This window comes from Chiloscyllium plagiosum, unplaced genomic scaffold (assembly GCF_037043375.1).
Source record: "Chiloscyllium plagiosum isolate Xiang-an unplaced genomic scaffold, Cpla_swu_hap1 HiC_scaffold_16, whole genome shotgun sequence".
NCBI classification, from domain to species: Eukaryota; Metazoa; Chordata; class Chondrichthyes; order Orectolobiformes; family Hemiscylliidae; genus Chiloscyllium; species Chiloscyllium plagiosum.
This window is the reverse complement of record NW_028270154.1, coordinates 30,579,985-30,597,179: the sequence shown is the minus strand read 5'-3', so window position 1 is coordinate 30,597,179 and position 17,195 is coordinate 30,579,985. Positions and strand designations below refer to the sequence as shown.

The 17,195-nt window shown below is 43.9% G+C and overlaps 1 protein-coding gene, 1 long non-coding RNA gene and 1 pseudogene across 3 annotated transcripts in view; 2 read left to right on the top strand and 1 right to left on the bottom strand.

Moving 5' to 3' along the window:
- Nucleotides 1–12,161, bottom strand: part of LOC148147505 (uncharacterized) — a 33,307-nt gene extending 21,146 nt beyond the window's left edge. Inside the window, exon 1 of the long non-coding RNA XR_015759717.1 lies at nt 11,769–12,161. This is a non-coding gene — a long non-coding RNA (uncharacterized LOC148147505). The remainder of the gene's footprint in view (nt 1–11,768) is intronic.
- The window catches only part of LOC122556564 (organic cation/carnitine transporter 2-like), a 58,297-nt gene extending 41,133 nt beyond the window's left edge, over nt 1–17,164 (top strand). Inside the window, exons 8-10 of one of the 2 annotated variants that reach the window (XM_043703378.2) lie at nt 5,835–6,017; nt 14,819–14,951; nt 16,851–17,164. In XM_043703378.2, coding sequence (XP_043559313.2) covers nt 5,835–6,017; nt 14,819–14,951; nt 16,851–16,932 — 398 coding nt within the window. In that variant the 3' untranslated portion in view covers nt 16,933–17,164. Of the gene's footprint in view, nt 1–1,128; nt 1,332–5,834; nt 6,018–14,818; nt 14,952–16,850 lie in introns of those variants that run through there. The other variant, XR_015759716.1, reaches the window with a different exon arrangement.
- LOC148147506 (uncharacterized) lies at nt 6,881–10,388 on the top strand (annotated as a pseudogene).
- Nucleotides 17,165–17,195: the final 31 nt, after the last annotated feature.

Sequence of the window (17,195 nt, the reverse complement as noted above, 5' to 3'; positions counted from 1 at the left end):
TTGTCAGTTTTACAGAGGCAAAGATTGACAGTCTTAATCATGATGTGCATATGTTGTTGAAATCTCAATTCAACAACACTCATTTCTCATCACCTGGAGTTCACTCCCAATAAATCCATACAATCACAATTAGTGATACGATGATGAGTATGGCCTCAGATTCAATGTTTTCTTTTCCTCCATTGACTCATCTGGTCTGATCATGCAGTCCTTCACAGTAGATAGAAGATTTGCATTGTAGTGGTTTCTGTATTTTTGTTATCCATGGGAGGTCAGTACACCTAGCCCCATGGATAATGACAACTATCGAGATTGTCATCTTTCTGGTTCAGCTTCAGGCAGTGGCCAGGATGTTGTGAGATAGCAAAAGCAGTTAGAGGCAATATCTTTTCAATTTCATATATTCAACAGAGGAAATTTCTTTCTTTCTAGTACTGGTTTTCAGACAAGCAGTTTGACAACTTACAGACAGTTGAGGAGTCAAAAGAACTGGTGGTGTAGTACAACTACTAAGAACAGATATGTTTTTGGATGATGTAACTGAGCAGCAACATACCATTGAGAAATAGGAAACAAAGGATTGAGTGCATCAAAGGTAACAGTATAGGAGAGGAAAGAGAATTGCTTCCTGAAGATTTTCTGGCTATACTTAGATGGATAAGAATAGAACCAGATGAACATGATGTCAGTGAATGTGGGCAGATTGCTGTCATCAACTGTCTAAAAGGTTGCCGAGATATTGAGAAGAACAAAAGAGAGATGTGTTATCTTTGCCATTGTCATATAGGATGTTATCTGAGACTTTAATAAGTGCTATCTCAGCACTGTGACAGCAAGGAAATCTGATTGGATGGAATCAAACATGGGAAAAGATGGGAATGGATTTGCAATTTTGATAGTGAGGCTGGAGATGAAAAAGGCAATTTTCAAAGACAGAGCGATCAGAATTAGCTTTTTGAGGCAAGGAGTGTGACAGCTGATTTGCAGGACCCTAACAGCAAACAAAATCACATGTCATATTATATGGCATAGAACTATTATTGGCTTAAGCATTGCTGCAACTAGTCAATGAATGGCATTGCTATTATTTAAATTGTCCTTTTATTCTCCATGATGTTTTGTGGCAAGTTGTTATGCATAGGAGACCAAGATGGGGTCATGCCTTCCATGGAGAAAGTGAGGGCTGCAGATGCTGGAGATCAGAGCTGAGAATGTGTTGCTGGAAAAGCGCAGCAGGTCAGGCAGCATCCAAGGAACAGGAGAATCGACGTTTCGGGCATAAGCCCTTCTTCAGGAATGAGGAAAGTGTGTCCAGCAGGCTACGATTAAAGGTAGGGAGGACGGACTTGGGGGAGGGTCTTTGGAAATGCGATAGGTGGAGGGAGGTCAAGGTGAGGGTGATAGGCCGGAGTGGGGGTGGGGGTGGGGGCGGAGAGGTCAGGAAGAAGATTGCAGGTTAGGAAGGTGGTGCTGAGTTCGAGGGATTTGACTGAGACAAGGTGGGGGGAGGGGAAATGAGGAAACTGGAGAAATCTGAGTTCATCCCTTGTGGTTGGAGGGTTCCCAGGCAGAAGATGAGGCGCTCTTCCTCCAACCGTCGTGTTGCCATGGTCTGGCGATGGAGGAGTCAAAGGACCTGCATGCCCTTGGTGGAGTGGGAGGGGGAGTTAAAGTGTTGGGCTACGGGGTGGTTGGGTTGGTTGGTCCGGGTGTCCCAGAGGTGTTCTCTGAAACGTTCCGCAAGTAGACGGCCTGTCTCCCAATATAGAGGAGGCCACATCGGGTGCAGCAGATGCAATAGATGATGTGTGTGGAGGTGCAGGTGAATTTGTGGCAGATATGGAAGTGTCCCTTGGGGCCTTGGAGGGAAGTAAGGGGGGAGGTGTGGGCGCAAGTTTTGCATTTCTTGAGGTTGCAGGGGATGGTGCCGGGAGTGGAGGTTGGGTTGGTGGGGGGGTGTGGACCTGACGAGGGAGTCACGGAGGGAGTGGTCTTTTCGGAAAGCTGATAGGGGAGGGGAAGGAAATATATCCCTGGTGGTGGGGTCCGTTTGGCGGTGGCGGAAATGGCGGCAGATGATACGTTGTACATGGAGGTTGGTGGGGTGGTAGGTGAGGACCAGTTAGATGTGACGGAGATCGACTTAGGGGCGGGGTTAGACGTGGTGACGGAGATCGGCATGGTGGTGGAGTTAAGCGTGGTGACCAAATCCATACACTAAATAAACAGTTCTTCCTAGCCATATCGGAAATTAAAGACAGGAAGTACCAAAAACTTTCATGTACTTACCCCCACACTCTGGGTTCCTCAACTGTTCCAGAATCTTCCATCGGCCTCTGAAATCGGTCCGGCGCCATTAACCACGCGTCTGCTACAACGCCCGTGGCAACAACCGCCAGTGCGGACCAAGACGTCACTTCCGCCCCCACCGACCTAGCAACCTCCGCGATCGCCGTCCAGACAACCGCCTCCATGATCGCCAGGAAGACCATTGCCGACAGATTCGCGGCCCCCGCGGCTATCGGGAATAACACTGTCTCGGTCGTCACCACAGCCACTTCTGCCTCCTGGGTTACTGCCGCCGCAGCCACTTCCGCCCCCAGTGACATCACTAACCTGCACGACCACAACTCCGCATGTGTCTCCGCCCCCACGCCGATCTCTGTCACCACGCTTAACTCCACCCCCACGCCGATCTCCGTCACCACGTCTAACCCCACCCCCACGTCGATCTCCGTCACCACGCCCAACTCCGCCCCCACGCCAATCTCCATTCCCGCCCCCATGCCCAACCCCACCCCCACTCCCAGCTCCAGCCCCTCACCAGGTCCCAGGTCCTAGCTCCCAGCCCTGCCGTGTTTTCACCATCCCTCCAGAACTACCTCTCTCTGAGGATGAAAGATCAGTCTTCAGCAGAGGCCTCACCTTCATTCCCCTACGCTCTCGGATCAACGAGTTCAACTTGCGGCGTGACATTGAACAATTCTTCTGCCGCCTTCGCCTCCGCGCCTACTTCTTCAACCAAGACTCTCGCCCACCCTCTGACGACCCTTTCTCCGGCCTCCAACACACCCCATCCACCTGGACACCCCGTGCTGGCCTCTTACCCGCCCTCGATCTCTTCATAGCCAACTGCCGCCGCGACATTAACCGCCTCAACCTCTCCACCCCTCTCACTCACTCCAACCTCTCACTCTCGGAACATGCAGCCCTCCACTCCCTCCGTTCCAACCCCAACCTCACTATCAAACCAGCAGACAAAGGAGGCGCGGTAGTAGTTTGGCACACCGACCTTTACACCGCTGAGGCTAAACGCCAGCTCGCGGACACCTCCTCCTACTGCCCCCTTGACCATGACCCCAACTCCCACCGCCAAACCATCATCTCCCAGACCATCCAGAACCTCATCACCTCAGGGGATCTCCCATCCACCGCCTCCAATCTCATAGTCCCACAACCCCGCACCGCCCGTTTCTACCTCCTGCCCAAAATCCACAAACCTGACTGCCCCGGCCGACCCATTGTCTCAGCCTGCTCCTGCCCCACCAAACTCATCTCTGCATACCTCGACACGGTCCTGTCCCCCTTAGTCCAAGAACTCCCCACCTACGTTCGGGACACCACCCACGCCCTCCACCTCCTCCATGATTTTCGCTTCCCCGGTCCCCAAGTCCTTATCTTCACCATGGACATCCAGTCCCTGTACACCTCCATCCCCCATCACGAAGGACTTAAAGCCCTCCGCTTCTTCCTTTCCCACCGTACCAACCAGTACCCTTCTACTGACACCCTCCTTCGACTGACTGAACTGGTCCTCACCCTGAACAACTTCTCTTTCCAATCCTCCCACTTCCTCCAAACCAAAGGAGTAGCCATGGGCACCCGCATGGGCCCCAGCTATGCCTGCCTCTTCGTAGGCTATGTGGAACAGTCCATCTTCCGCAGCTACACTGGCAACACCCCCACCTTTTCCTCTGCTACATCGATGACTGTATCGGCGCTGCCTCGTGCTCCCATTAGGAGGTTGAACAGTTCATCCACTTTACCAACACCTTCCACCCTGACCTCAAATTCACCTGGACCGTCTCAGACTCCTCCCTCCCCTTCCTAGACCTTTCCATTTCTATCTCGGGTGACCGAATCAACACGGACATTTACTATAAACCGACCGACTGCCACACCTACCTAGACTACACCTCCTCCCACCCTGCCCCCTGTAAAAATGCCATCCCATGTTCCCAATTCCTTCGTCTCCGCCGCATCTGCTCCCAGGAGGACCAGTTCCAAAACCGTACAACCCAGATGGCCTCCTTCTTCAAGGACCGCAATTTCCCACCAGACATAGTCGACGATGCCCTCCACCACATCTCTCCCACTTCCCGCTCCTCCACCCTGGAGACCCGCCCCTCCAATCGCCACCAGGACAGAACCCCACTAGTCCTCACCTACCACCCCACCAACCTCCATGTACAAAATATCATCCACCGCCATTTCCGCCACCTCCAAACGGACCCCACCACCAGGGATATATTTCCCTCCCCTCCCCTATCAGCGTTCCGAAAAGACCACTCCCTCTGTGACTCCCTCGTCAGGTCCACACCCCCCACTAACCCAACCTCCACTCCCGGCACCTTCCCCTGCAACCGCAAGAAATGCAAAACTTGCGCCCACACCTCCCCCCTTACTTCCCTCCAAGGCCCCAAGGGACACTTTCATATCCGCCACAAATTCACCTGCACCTTCACACACATCATCTATTGCATCCGCTGCACCCGATGTGGCCTCCTCTATATTGGGGAGACAGGCCGCCTACTTGCGGAACGTTTCAGAGAACACCTCTGGGACACCCGGACCAACAAACCCAACCACCCCGTAGCCCAACACTTTAACTCCCCCTCCCACTCCACCAAGGACATGCAGGTCCTTGGACTCCTCCATCGCCAGACCATGGCAACACGACGGTTGGAGGAAGAGCGCCTCATCTTCTGCCTGGGAACCCTCCAACCACAAGGGATGAACTCAGATTTCTCCAGTTTCCTCATTTCCCCTCCCCCCACCTTGTCTCAGTCAAATCCCTCGAACTCAGCACCACCTTCCTAACCTGCAATCTTCTTCCTGACCTCTCCGCCCCCACCCCACTCCGGCCTATCACCTTCACCTTGACCTCCCTCCACCTATCGCATTTCCAAAGTCCCTCCCCCAAGTCCCTCCTCCCTACCTTTTATCTTAGCCTGCTGGACACACTTCCCTCATTCCTGAAGAAGGGCTTATGCCCGAAACGTCGATTCTCCTGTTCCTTGGATGTTGCCTGACCTGCTGCGCTTTTCCAACAACACATTCTCAGCTCATGCCTTCCATAGCTGGGGACCTAAATAAACAACGGTGCATCTTTTTTAACCAGAGTGGACAAGGAAATGTAATTTAGAATGTATAATTTAATGTCAATCAAGTACAGAAAGAGGTGCAATCCATCTGGTTGTACAGGTCTGCCTTCACCAAAGCCACACCCATTGTCCAAGCATTTAAATCTACCTCGACCTGTACCATTTCTCCAGCCATGTATTCAACTCTAGTTGTCTTCTCTTCCTTTAATACTACTTTTCTTATTATAAACATATATCAGAATATATTGTGGATGCAGGCTTTTGCGTCCATTAATTTTATCAGATATGGAGCACCTCCATGAATTTCCAGCATGGACTTGAAAGTAGCAAGTGCCCATGCCCTCAATATATATTTTGGAAATTTGTCCACACATTGAGTGGGATTATGTAGATAGTTGCTTGTAAACCTGTTCTTCTTCCACCATGTTTATGATTTTTCTTTTTCTCTAGACCTTTCAATAATTGCCACAGTGCTGGTGATGATTGGAAAATTTGCAGTCTCCTGTGCCCTTTCCATGGTTTATGTCTATACTGTTGAGCTGTATCCAACAATAGTAAGAAATATGGGTATCGGAACAAGCACCATGGCCTCCCGGCTGGGCAGCATCATCTCACCTTACATTTTCTATCTTGGTAAGGTATATGCTTAACCTTCTAATTAAGGTAATATCTAAGGAATTTTATATTTAGATTATCATGATGCCACAGACCATTCTCAAATGCATACCATTCATCTGCAAATGGTGTAAATGAAGAAATAAATGAAGCTCTCAGTATGTATAGAACCATTCCTCAGACCCACAAAACTCTCAGCCCCCAGCCACTATGCATTATCTGACTGTCTGAGATCAAGGATGGTATTTAAGTGTAACCATTATCACAATCAAACAGCAAAAGCGATGAAGGAATTTAAAACCATCATAAGACTGGAGAAAGTGAATGAGTAGATCTCGTGGGACTAAAATCGGAACTACGCTGAACCCAGTCTGCATTCTAGAATCTTCAAAGGAGCTACAGGGATAGAGTCAATGGCTGTAATCTTCCAAACTTGTCTAGATTCATAAAACAATGTGCAGCAGATTAGAAACTACAAATGCAATACCTCTCTTTGTGAACAAAGGGACATAGAGAGCAGAAACTATAAGCTTACCACAGTTTTCTTTTCACTCAATGGACACGGGTGTCATTGGCTGGGCCAGCATATATTGGCCATCTCTACTTACCCTTGAGAAGGTGGTGATAAGCTGCCTTTTTGAACTTTTGCAGCCTTAAAGTCATACAACACAGAAACAGACTCTTCAGTCCAAACATTCCATGCCGAACATAATCCCAAACAATACTAGTCCCACCTGCTTGCTTCTGGTCAATATCCCTCCAAACCTTTGTCGACTGAGCCTATTACGTGGGGTTGGTTAGCTCAGTTGGCTGAATTGCTGTTTGCAATATGTGAGTGATACAGACAGTGTGGTGTTAACATTCTACTGAGGTTAACATTCATGGATTTTCCTTCTCAGTCTCTCCCTCATCTGAGATATGGCAATCCTCAGGGTAAGTCACCACCATTCATCTCTCTCTCTGACATGACCCAGTAGAGTTATGCAAACTTTAGCTTTACTAAGTATACATTATGTGACATTATTTGAATATTGTGAAGTCTAGCTCTATTTGAACAGTGCTTCATAAGGATCATACCTATGTCCATAATAAATGGTTTTTTTTGTGTTTCACATTTCATGAGACCTTTCCAAATCTCTGGGAGTGAATCATCAGCTTTCAGAATACAGCACTGGTATTCCTGCAGATCCTGATTTATGCAAAACCTTGGACAAATAAAAACAAGAAAGGAAACTTGGGTACAAAATCAGAAATTGTTGGAAAATCTCAGCAGGTCTGGCAGCATCTGTGGAGAGAAAGCAGACTTAATGTTAACTCCACACTGAAGAAGTGTAATTGGACCCTAACATTAACACTACTTTCTCTCCACACATACTGCCAGATTCACTGAGTGTTTCCAGCAATGTCTGATGTTGTTCCCAAGATTCCTCGCTTAGTCATACAGCCATACAGATGCACAGCACGGAAACAGACCCTTCGGTCCAACTCATCCATGCCGACCAGATATCCTAAACCAATCTAGTCCCATTTGCCAGCACTTGGCCCATATACCTCTAAACCCTTCCTATTCATATTACCATCCAGATGCCTCTTGAATGCTGCAATTGTACCAGCTTCCACCACTTCCTCTGGCAGCTCATTCCATACACGCACCATCCTCTGAGTGAAAACGTTGCTCCTTAAGTTCCTTTTATATCTTTGCCCTCTCACCCTGAACCTATGCCCTCTGGTTCTGGACTCCCCCATCCCAGGGAAAAACCTTGTCAATTTATCCTATCCACGTCCCTCATAATTTTATAAATCTTGACAAGGTCACCCCTCAGCCTCTGATGTTCCAAGGAAAATAGCCCAGCCTATTCAGCGTCTCCCTACAGCTCAAACCTTACAACCCTGGCAATATCCTTGTAAATCTTTTCTAAACCCTTTCAAGTTTCACAACATCCTTCCAGAATTGCACGTAATATTCCAAAAGTGGCATAACCAATGTCCTGTACGGCCGCAACATGACCTCCAAACCCCTCTACTCAATGCTCTGACCAATAAAGGAAAGCATACCAAATGCCTTCTTCACTATCCTATCTACAAGGAACTATGCATCCCAAAGTCTCTTTGTTCAGCAACACTCCCCAGGACCTTACCATTAAGTATATAAGTCCTGCTAAGATTTGCTTTCCCAAAATGCAGCACCTCGCATTTATCTAAATTAAACTCCATCTGCCCATGGCCCGTCCAATCAAGGACCCATTGTAATCTGACGTAACCTTCTTCACTGTCCAATACACCTCCAATTTTGGTGTCATTTGCAAACTTACTAACTATAACTCCCATGTTCATATCCAAATTGTTTATATAAATGACAAATGGTTGTGGACCCAGCACCGATCCTTGTGGCATACCACTGGTCAGAGGCCTCTAGTTTGAAAAACAACTCTTCACCACCACCTTCTGTCTTCTACCTTTGAGCCAGTTCTGTATCCAAATGGTATCCAAACAACACACTAGAAGTTGTTATTGTTTGGGTCCAATGACACATCTTCAGTTAATATTAATTCTGCTTTCTCTCCACACATGCTAAGAAACCCACAGAGATTTTTCCTGCAATTTTTTGACTTTAGTCTTTCATGTAGCTCCTTGGCCAATCTGTAAGTTGGTGTTCCAGGTAGTGAGACTATGGGTCTGAGCCATAAGAATAGCAGAGCAAAAAGGCTGCAGAATGCTTAGAGACATGATTAATGATGCCCACAACTGACTCTGTAAATGCAACCAGGAAATTTTGCACTAAAAATCTTTACTTAGTCATGCAACAGACCATGAATGGACAGATACTGTACAACAAGACATAGATATTAGACAGCGACAAACACAGAAAATGAAAAAACTTGACCTGCAGAAAAATTAGACAAACTTTCACAAAGTAACAGCAATGACAACACAGAGACATGGATAAAAAACTTATCTGACCAACCCTTAATAGACACTGAAAAAGCCATCTTAGTAAGAGGATTAAATTACAACTACCAGGATGTGGACAAGAAAGATTTCTTAGCAGCATTAGAAACAACACTAAAAGACAACCAACTCACAGAAGAAACCCAACAATCCATTAGACAGGTAGGTGCACCAACATTAAGCAGAAAAAAGGAAGGAAACACACTCAATACACAAGAAAGGAAAGCACTGGAAAGACAAAAAAACATTGTTATCCTACCTGCAGACAAAGGACGCTTGACAGTCATTCTAAATCGAAGAGACTACATTGAAACAGCAAACACACTACTTACAGATACCAACACTTACCAAGAAGTGGCGATAGACCTGACCCCACAACTAAAGAACCAAAGCCCAGCCCTACTCAAAAAACTTCAGACATCTGGACAAATAAATAAGACCGGCTTCCAAAAAATGAAACCAGACGGATCCAACACACCACGCTTCTACGGATTACCCAAAATTCACAAACCAGGAGCCCCCATCAAACCCATAGTCTCGCTACCTGGAACATCAACTTACAGATTAGCCAAGGAGTTACACCAAAGACTAAAACACTTAGTAGAAGGCTCACGCTACTCTATCCACTCCACCCAAGAATTCCTGAAGACCATCAAAGACACTAAGATAGAAGAGGATGAAATAATGGTCTCCTTTGATGTAACAGCCCTGTTTACTTGAATCAACGTTAACCTGTCCAAGGAAACACTGTCTACACTATTAGAAGACCCAAAGACACACACACCAAACACCACTAACTTCATCAACAAGGAGAATATCATCAAGCTAGTGGACCTGTGCCTTACCACCCACTTCACCTTCAACAACAAAACCTACAGACAAACCAATGAAACAACCATGGGGTCTCCGATATCAGGGTTCTTAGCAGAGGCAGTTATGCAGAGACTTGAGCAAACAGCTCTGCCAACCATCCAGCTCAAACTCTGGGTCCGCTATGTGGATGACACCTTTGTCATCACTAAACAAAACAAGTTAGAGGAAACCTTCAAGACCATCAATAATACTCTTACTGGCATAAAATTCACTAAAGAGGAGGAAAACAACAAACTGCCATTCCTAGATGTCACAGTAGAGCGAACAGCCAATGGGGAACTTCAAACCAGTGTCTACAGGAAAACAACACATACGGACCAAATATTGAATTACAGAAGCAATCATCCCAACACCCACAAACGAAGCTGCATCAGAACATTATTTCAACGAGCCACCACACACTGCAGCACAGAGGAACTATGCTGAGCAGAGGAAAATCACCTATACCGTGTATTCAAAAAGAATGGTCACAGTCACGAACACAGTTATGACTGTGAACACAGTCTGCCGATCTCTCAGCAACAAACCCAAACAAGTAGGCAAAACACATCCAGAAACCCTAGCCACTTTCCCCTTCATCAAAGACATCTCGGAAATGACTGCCAGACTACTCAGACCCCTTGGCATCATGGTAGCCCACAAACCCACCAACACACTAAAACAGCAGCTAATGAACTTGAAAGAATCTAGACAGACAAAAATTAATGTCATTTACAAAATACCGTGCATGACTGTAACAAATACTACACTGGGCAAACGAGCAGAAAACCAGCTACCAGGATACATGAATACCAACTAGCCACAAAAAAAATGACCGTCTCTCACTAGTATCCTCATTTGCGGATGAGGAAGGACACCACTTCAACTGGAACAACACACCAATACTAGGACACGCCAAACAAAGACACGCACGAGCATTCCCAGAAGCATGGCATTCCAACTGGAACTCTATCGACAAACACACCGAGTTAGATTCCATCTACCACCCCTGAGAAAAAGAACAGGAGTGACTTCGCCACAGGAAATAACATCACCACAGGAAATGACATCACCAACCCAAAGAAACCCAAACATATAAATAGAAAGCAGGAATTTTCAGCATTGCTTCGCATGAGGTCCACTGAAGATGTTAGCTAGTAAGGTATCGAAGCATCTGGAAATGAACCTTTCAGCTCAGCGAACCTACATCCAAAACCTCAACCTGAGCTACAAATCTTCTCAAAACTCGCTATGTAAAAGGATCATGAAAATCACGTTAACGGTGTTTTTCAAGTGTGGTTAAGAGGTCATGTGTTGACCCTATCATGTGATCCTTCATAGTCTGGTAAATCCTCCCATCTGACAAAACCCAGTTCCAAAGCTACCAGAACCTGGAGGTACAAGCTTTACTTTGTTCTCTTGTCAGCTGTTACTGCTCTAACAATCACTTCTGCTCTCACTAATAAAATTCTGGAAATGATCAAAAATTTCACGTGACTAAGATTGTCACAAAACCATCTCCCTAAATTTCTGTCTGTCTACGTCCTGCAGCAATCTATATCCTGGTCCATGAGCAGTCGATTAATATGCGGAAGTGATTTCATTGGGGGAGATTTACATTATGATGTCTTAGATTTTTCTCTAGTTCTTTTCTGGAATTAGCAATTACAATAAACGTGTGGATAATTTAGATGTAGTGGCTCAAAATCTGACGGAAGTATTTTCAATTCTACGGTTTGTAGCCACATATCCAATGTGTGGTCTGATAGGTTCTCTAGCTGTCTCTTAATGATTGAAAAAGACACTCAGTTTATGTGTGTTTACTAGAACAAGGTGGAGGAGTGAGAATTGGAAATAATTAGTTCAAATCTCTGTCTTGGACATACCAAGTATGTCATGTTGCTATGTGGATGGATTGCAAAGAGAATGATTTTTGGTATTTGGCTGTCAATCTGTGTGATTTCTTACCAAAACAGGCAATTGGAGTTTGAGTCAGTTTCCCATTAGTTCAAATGAAGAGAATCAGCGAGGAGCTGTACGGCAGCTGGAACCAGGAGCAGAATATCATGAGAAGCCAGGGGTGACCTGATTTTTAGGCATGAAATAAGAATATAGTGAGACCAGTGTTTGAGTTGGAGATTCCACAATCCTGATGTGCTGAAATAGAGTTGGAGGATCATCTAGCTGGATGCAAGTCGAAGGTCCTGAAGGAAATTTCATACCAAAGAACAGTGGGAAACTTCAGGAGAATCAAACTGGATTCCTGAAAGTTACTGCAAACCTTCTGGTCCCAGGAGAAGTGAAATAATCCTCAGCATACTTTAAATCATGAAGGAACTCTTGAATGGAAGAGGAAAGGAAAGTGAGCTGGTGAGGATTTTTAGGTTAAAAGTACAAGTATTTATAAAGTGTATTTCAATGTCAGTGGTACCTCTTTTCATTAACTCTAGCATGGGAAAAATACTGAGTTTAATTTTGTTTTTAAATAACTGGTCTTTATTGAAACCAGAACAACATATTGTAATGTTCAGTAGTCACTTTACTTTCCACTATTTACCTTGTAACTATTTTTCCTCTTTCATTTCTGACCTCGCACAAACACCAGTGAGAAATGATATGAAGGTTCCAACCGTTATGATCCATGCCATGTCTTTCGTTTGATGATGTAATGAATTTTTGGATGCAGCAAGTTTCAATGTCATTGATCATAATTTAAGAGTTCATTTTTTAAAAGCACAGAAAACTTTTCTTCAAATTGCCTTTTAATAGCAATTCTGGAGGAGAGATTGAAGCTCATAAAATCCAGGCAGCAAAAAGATTATCTTAGCTATACCTGTTGGTAGGGTCACTGAGCTGCTTCCCCAGTAATTTTCCACCTCTTCCCATAACACCAATGTGTTTTTTTAATCTGTATATGTGTGTATGAGGGCTTTGGTGGAGGCTTGATGTTTTAACTTGTAGTTGTATGTTAACAATTTAGAGTTTTTAAAATCTATTTATTTAGAAATATAGTTTGTGTTTAATACAGAAATCTGCTGAATGGTTTCTGTTAGCCTGGATCTATTTGAATGGCAGACCATGATTTCCAATGCAATATCCCAGTGATGCATGACATCTGCTTGACATGTCTTGCTAACCCCTTCATAACTCATCAATTTCCTCATCCTCCTTTGCTGAAATCCAAAATCCTCGTACATCTCAGACTTATTATTCATTTACCAACTTGTACCTCAGAGCAATGTAATTTGCTTTGCTTAGGTCTGAGCTCCTTGTTTCAAGCCCAATATTTTGGTCTGTCATATTTTAGTTATTTTGCTGGGAAGTTATGAATTAACACTTTCTCAACACGTTATACTACACCCAAAACAGCCTATACTTGGTTCCTTAACATGTTGCTCTCAAAACCTATCTTGGAAGTATCTTATGAACTTTCCCTCCATACTAAAACTGCAAATTTGTTTATTTTTCAAGTCTTATGAAGATTAAATAGCCACACAATTTTGTAATAATCTATTACATGTCATTGATTAAAGCTCTGTCTAAACTACCACTGAAATTAGAACAATTACAACCAACTCCCCTCTCCTCACATAATCCCAGTCCCAACCATCCAACTTGGCACCGCCCTCTTGAACTGTCCTACCTGTCCATTTTCCTTCCCAACTACCTGCTCCACCATCCTCTCTGACCTGTCATTTTCACCCCCACCTTCATCTACCTATCGTATTCCCAGCTACCTTCCCACCCAGCCCCACCCTCTCCCATTTTTCTCTCAGGCCCTTTGGCCCACAAGTCTCATTCCTGATGAAGAGCTTATGCCCGAAATGCAAGACATCCCTGATGAAGGGCTTTTGCCCGAAATGTCGATTTTCCTGCTCCTCGGATGTTGCTTGACTGGCTGTGCTTTTCCAACACCACACTCTTCATCCCAGAAATGTTTACTGCCTCTTGCTGTTTTCTAACTCCACCAAAACCGATTCTAAATCTACATCTTCTGGACTTGTACGGCATTGTTAACATAATTTGCTTAGAAAAGGCACACTTTGCTTACGGTTTTTATCTTGCATTCATCAGGACAGATCAAAAGAAAAAAACAACATAAAGGAAAAAAAACATTTATACTGTATTGGTGGAAAGTACTGATTGGTTGGCAAGTGGACTCTGAATTGTAGAGGATGCACCAGCTAATTACGATTGATAGCTAAATGTCAAGCTTAGTTTAAATTTAAAACCAGGCAGGTGTACTCCATTGGTCATGCATTGCCCTGAGAAATGAATAAGTGAATGGTAGTCGCCTTTTATTGAGTTGAAATAGGTGTGGTATGTATAGACATTCTTTATGCCTGTAAACTGGGCATAATCCTGTATTCAAATTCATCTTTGAAATGGAGCAGTTAAATGAGCTCCCTTTGCATGATGTTCTCATTGAGAAATTAGCCCTAGGCGTTCTCTACTAATGTCTACATGTTGGAATGTCTTCTATGTCGAGAGTGTGGCGCTGGAAAAGCACAGCAAATCAGGCAGCATCCAAGGACCAGGAAAATCGACATTTCGGGCAAAAGCCCTTCATCAGGGATGTCTTCAATTTCAGGCACAACGCGATTGATCTTAACAATAAACTTGTAAATAGGGCCTGCACCATTTGTTCCATGTGCAAGCTCGATGCTAAAATAGGGTGCATAAAAACCATCCTGTGAAATAATAGCCAGATCATTTCTTCTTGTGCATTCTGCAAATTCATAAAGGGGCCTAAAGCTGAGAGTGTTGGATCAGAAACTGCCCCCTGTAACTCAGGTGGTCTTGGAAGGGTAAAGAATCTCAAAGATTTGGAAAACAGGTAGCGCTAGCTATTTTACACTTATTATACAGTTAACAGAGTGAAAGCATGATGAAGACATGAAAGTAATGTTACTTTAGCAATGCAGTCAAATGTGAATATTGACAACTGTGTTACAAATGCTGTTTATCGCTTTAGGTTAATGCATTTATTTTGACCTTTATGTTCTATATTTTCACAGGTATTTATTATGAATTTCTGCCTTTTATTCTGATTGGGTGTGTTCTGATTCTGGCAGCAAGTCTAGTCTTGTTTCTTCCTGAGACATTCAATATTCCTCTTCCAGAAATGATTGACCAGATGCAGAAATTCAAGTAAGTATGTCTTATCTTTACAATGAAGATTTTTTTTCTTGATTTTCTGCATTGAAGAATAAGTTACAATCCAAGGGGTGTCCTTTCAATTGTCTGCCCCTGCAAACTTCACATGAAAGATCATGAAATGCCGAGTCAGATTTTTACTCTAGATACACAGGCATTCTGTTATAACGCGTTTCGTCAATGCGAATTCGCTGTAATATGATTGATGGATTGGGGATGCTGTTTCTACAGTGTGAACTTTTAAAATGTGTGTTGGCTGTAACGTGATTATAGTGCCAACACTTTAAGTGCTATTTCTAATGCGTGACTTTTCTATAATGTGGGGATACACAAGAACGCAACCATCATATTGTAGAAGAAATAACTGGAGTTACAAAGGTCTGGTATTAGTTAAACCTGTAAGATTTCACCTAAGCAACACAGAAAAAGACCACTCAGCCCAAATGGCCTATGACTGCTTTTACTTTATAAACCAGCCTTCTTCCACTGCTTTTCATCACACTCTATTCATCTAACCCCATCAATATAACTTTGTAATTTTTCCTCCCTCCCTCCCTTTCTTCTGTAGCTTCTACTGAATGTCTCTGTGATAAGCGCCTCAACTATTTACATATGATAGCACTCCCATTTAATCAGCCAAACACTGGAATTTAGTTCTGAGTCAAACATGATGCTACAGCTAAACATAGTCTGGTTCAACCTAAGTAAGCAACTGGTGAGCAATGACGTCATCAACAATGGGGTAACATTTTTGGAGATGGAAACAATGATCCGATGATTTCCTATACCCCAATACCCATCATTTTGTATGTTCTGTCTGACCAGTAGATCATCTACCAGAGGTGTCAAACAGTGGTTTAGAGTAATGAAAGAGTGACCCTGGCTGTTCTCAATATTGTCTCCAGAGTCCATGAAGTCTCATAGCATCGGGTAAAACATAGACAAAGAAACCTCCTAATGATTACCAGTTACCACATCCCCACCCTCCCAGTTGCTGAAATGGTACTCCTCAAATGCCACTTGCTGGAAGCACTGATTATGGCAAGAGCTCAGAACTTTGTGCTCCCATGGGGACTTTGGAATCCACTGCCATGAGTGGCTTGGTAGTACATTACTGACTGGGTTGGCTGATTCTGAAAGGATGTGCTGCTCGATTGGATTTGTGGCAGATGATCAGGAAACCAACAATAGAGAGCAACCTTCTTGATCATATCCTTGCTAATTTATCTGTCACTGATGCATCTGTTCATGACAGTATTGGTCCGAGTTGTGGTCACGAATTCCATATTGAGACAGAATCCCACTCTCATGTTGAGGTTGCCCATCACCATTCTGTGTGGCACAACCACAGAGCTAAATAGGCTGGAATTCAAATAGAGCCAACAGATCCAAACTGTCCATCTATGGAGAGCTGTGGGCCTTTAGCAGCAGCAGCCTTATATTCAAACACAAGTTGTAACTTTATGGACCAGCATAGTTCTTTCACAACCATTGTTGTCAAGCCAGAGATAATTCTGGTTCAAGGAACTGTAGAGAAGAGTAATTTATTATTGATTGGAGGTATTTTGTTATTGTGTATCCTGCCTAATGAATTGATATTGATGTTTCCTTTCAAGCTTGGGAGCTTGATTGAAAGATGTCAATTGCACAGATACAAAGCTTACTTTGCCATCTTTCCTGACCTTCCAATGTGATTTGGTCTGAACAATCTGTGATACATTGGCAAACTCCATACCATATCATTGACACTAGAACTTTTCAAATTATTGAAATAAAACCAAGATAGTTAGAACTAAAGGAAATTATGAACCAAGGAAATATAATGGAAAAGTTTTGTACATTATTTGTGATAGTGCTTAAACTAAATCATAATAAATTATGATTTAATTGCAGGTTCATATCTAGGCGAGATCACATAAATCTTGACCCTTTATATACACGCACAGCAACTGAAGAAGACAATATCGTCACTTAAAAAACGGAGGAAATTTAATCCAATCCTCACATAGAACAGTAGGACTGAAGAAATGGCCAAGAAATCATTTGTCTACAATTTATATTGTCAAATATTATCAACAGTGTCAATATATGTAACAGTGCAACAAAGATACTCAAGGACCATTGATAATTCAACAGGACACTGCACTGTTTTATATTTCCTGCGTTTTAACGCTCGTATTTGTAATTAAAATTTATTATTATGTGGGTTTTGTGATGCAATGTTAGCGTTCTTACTGC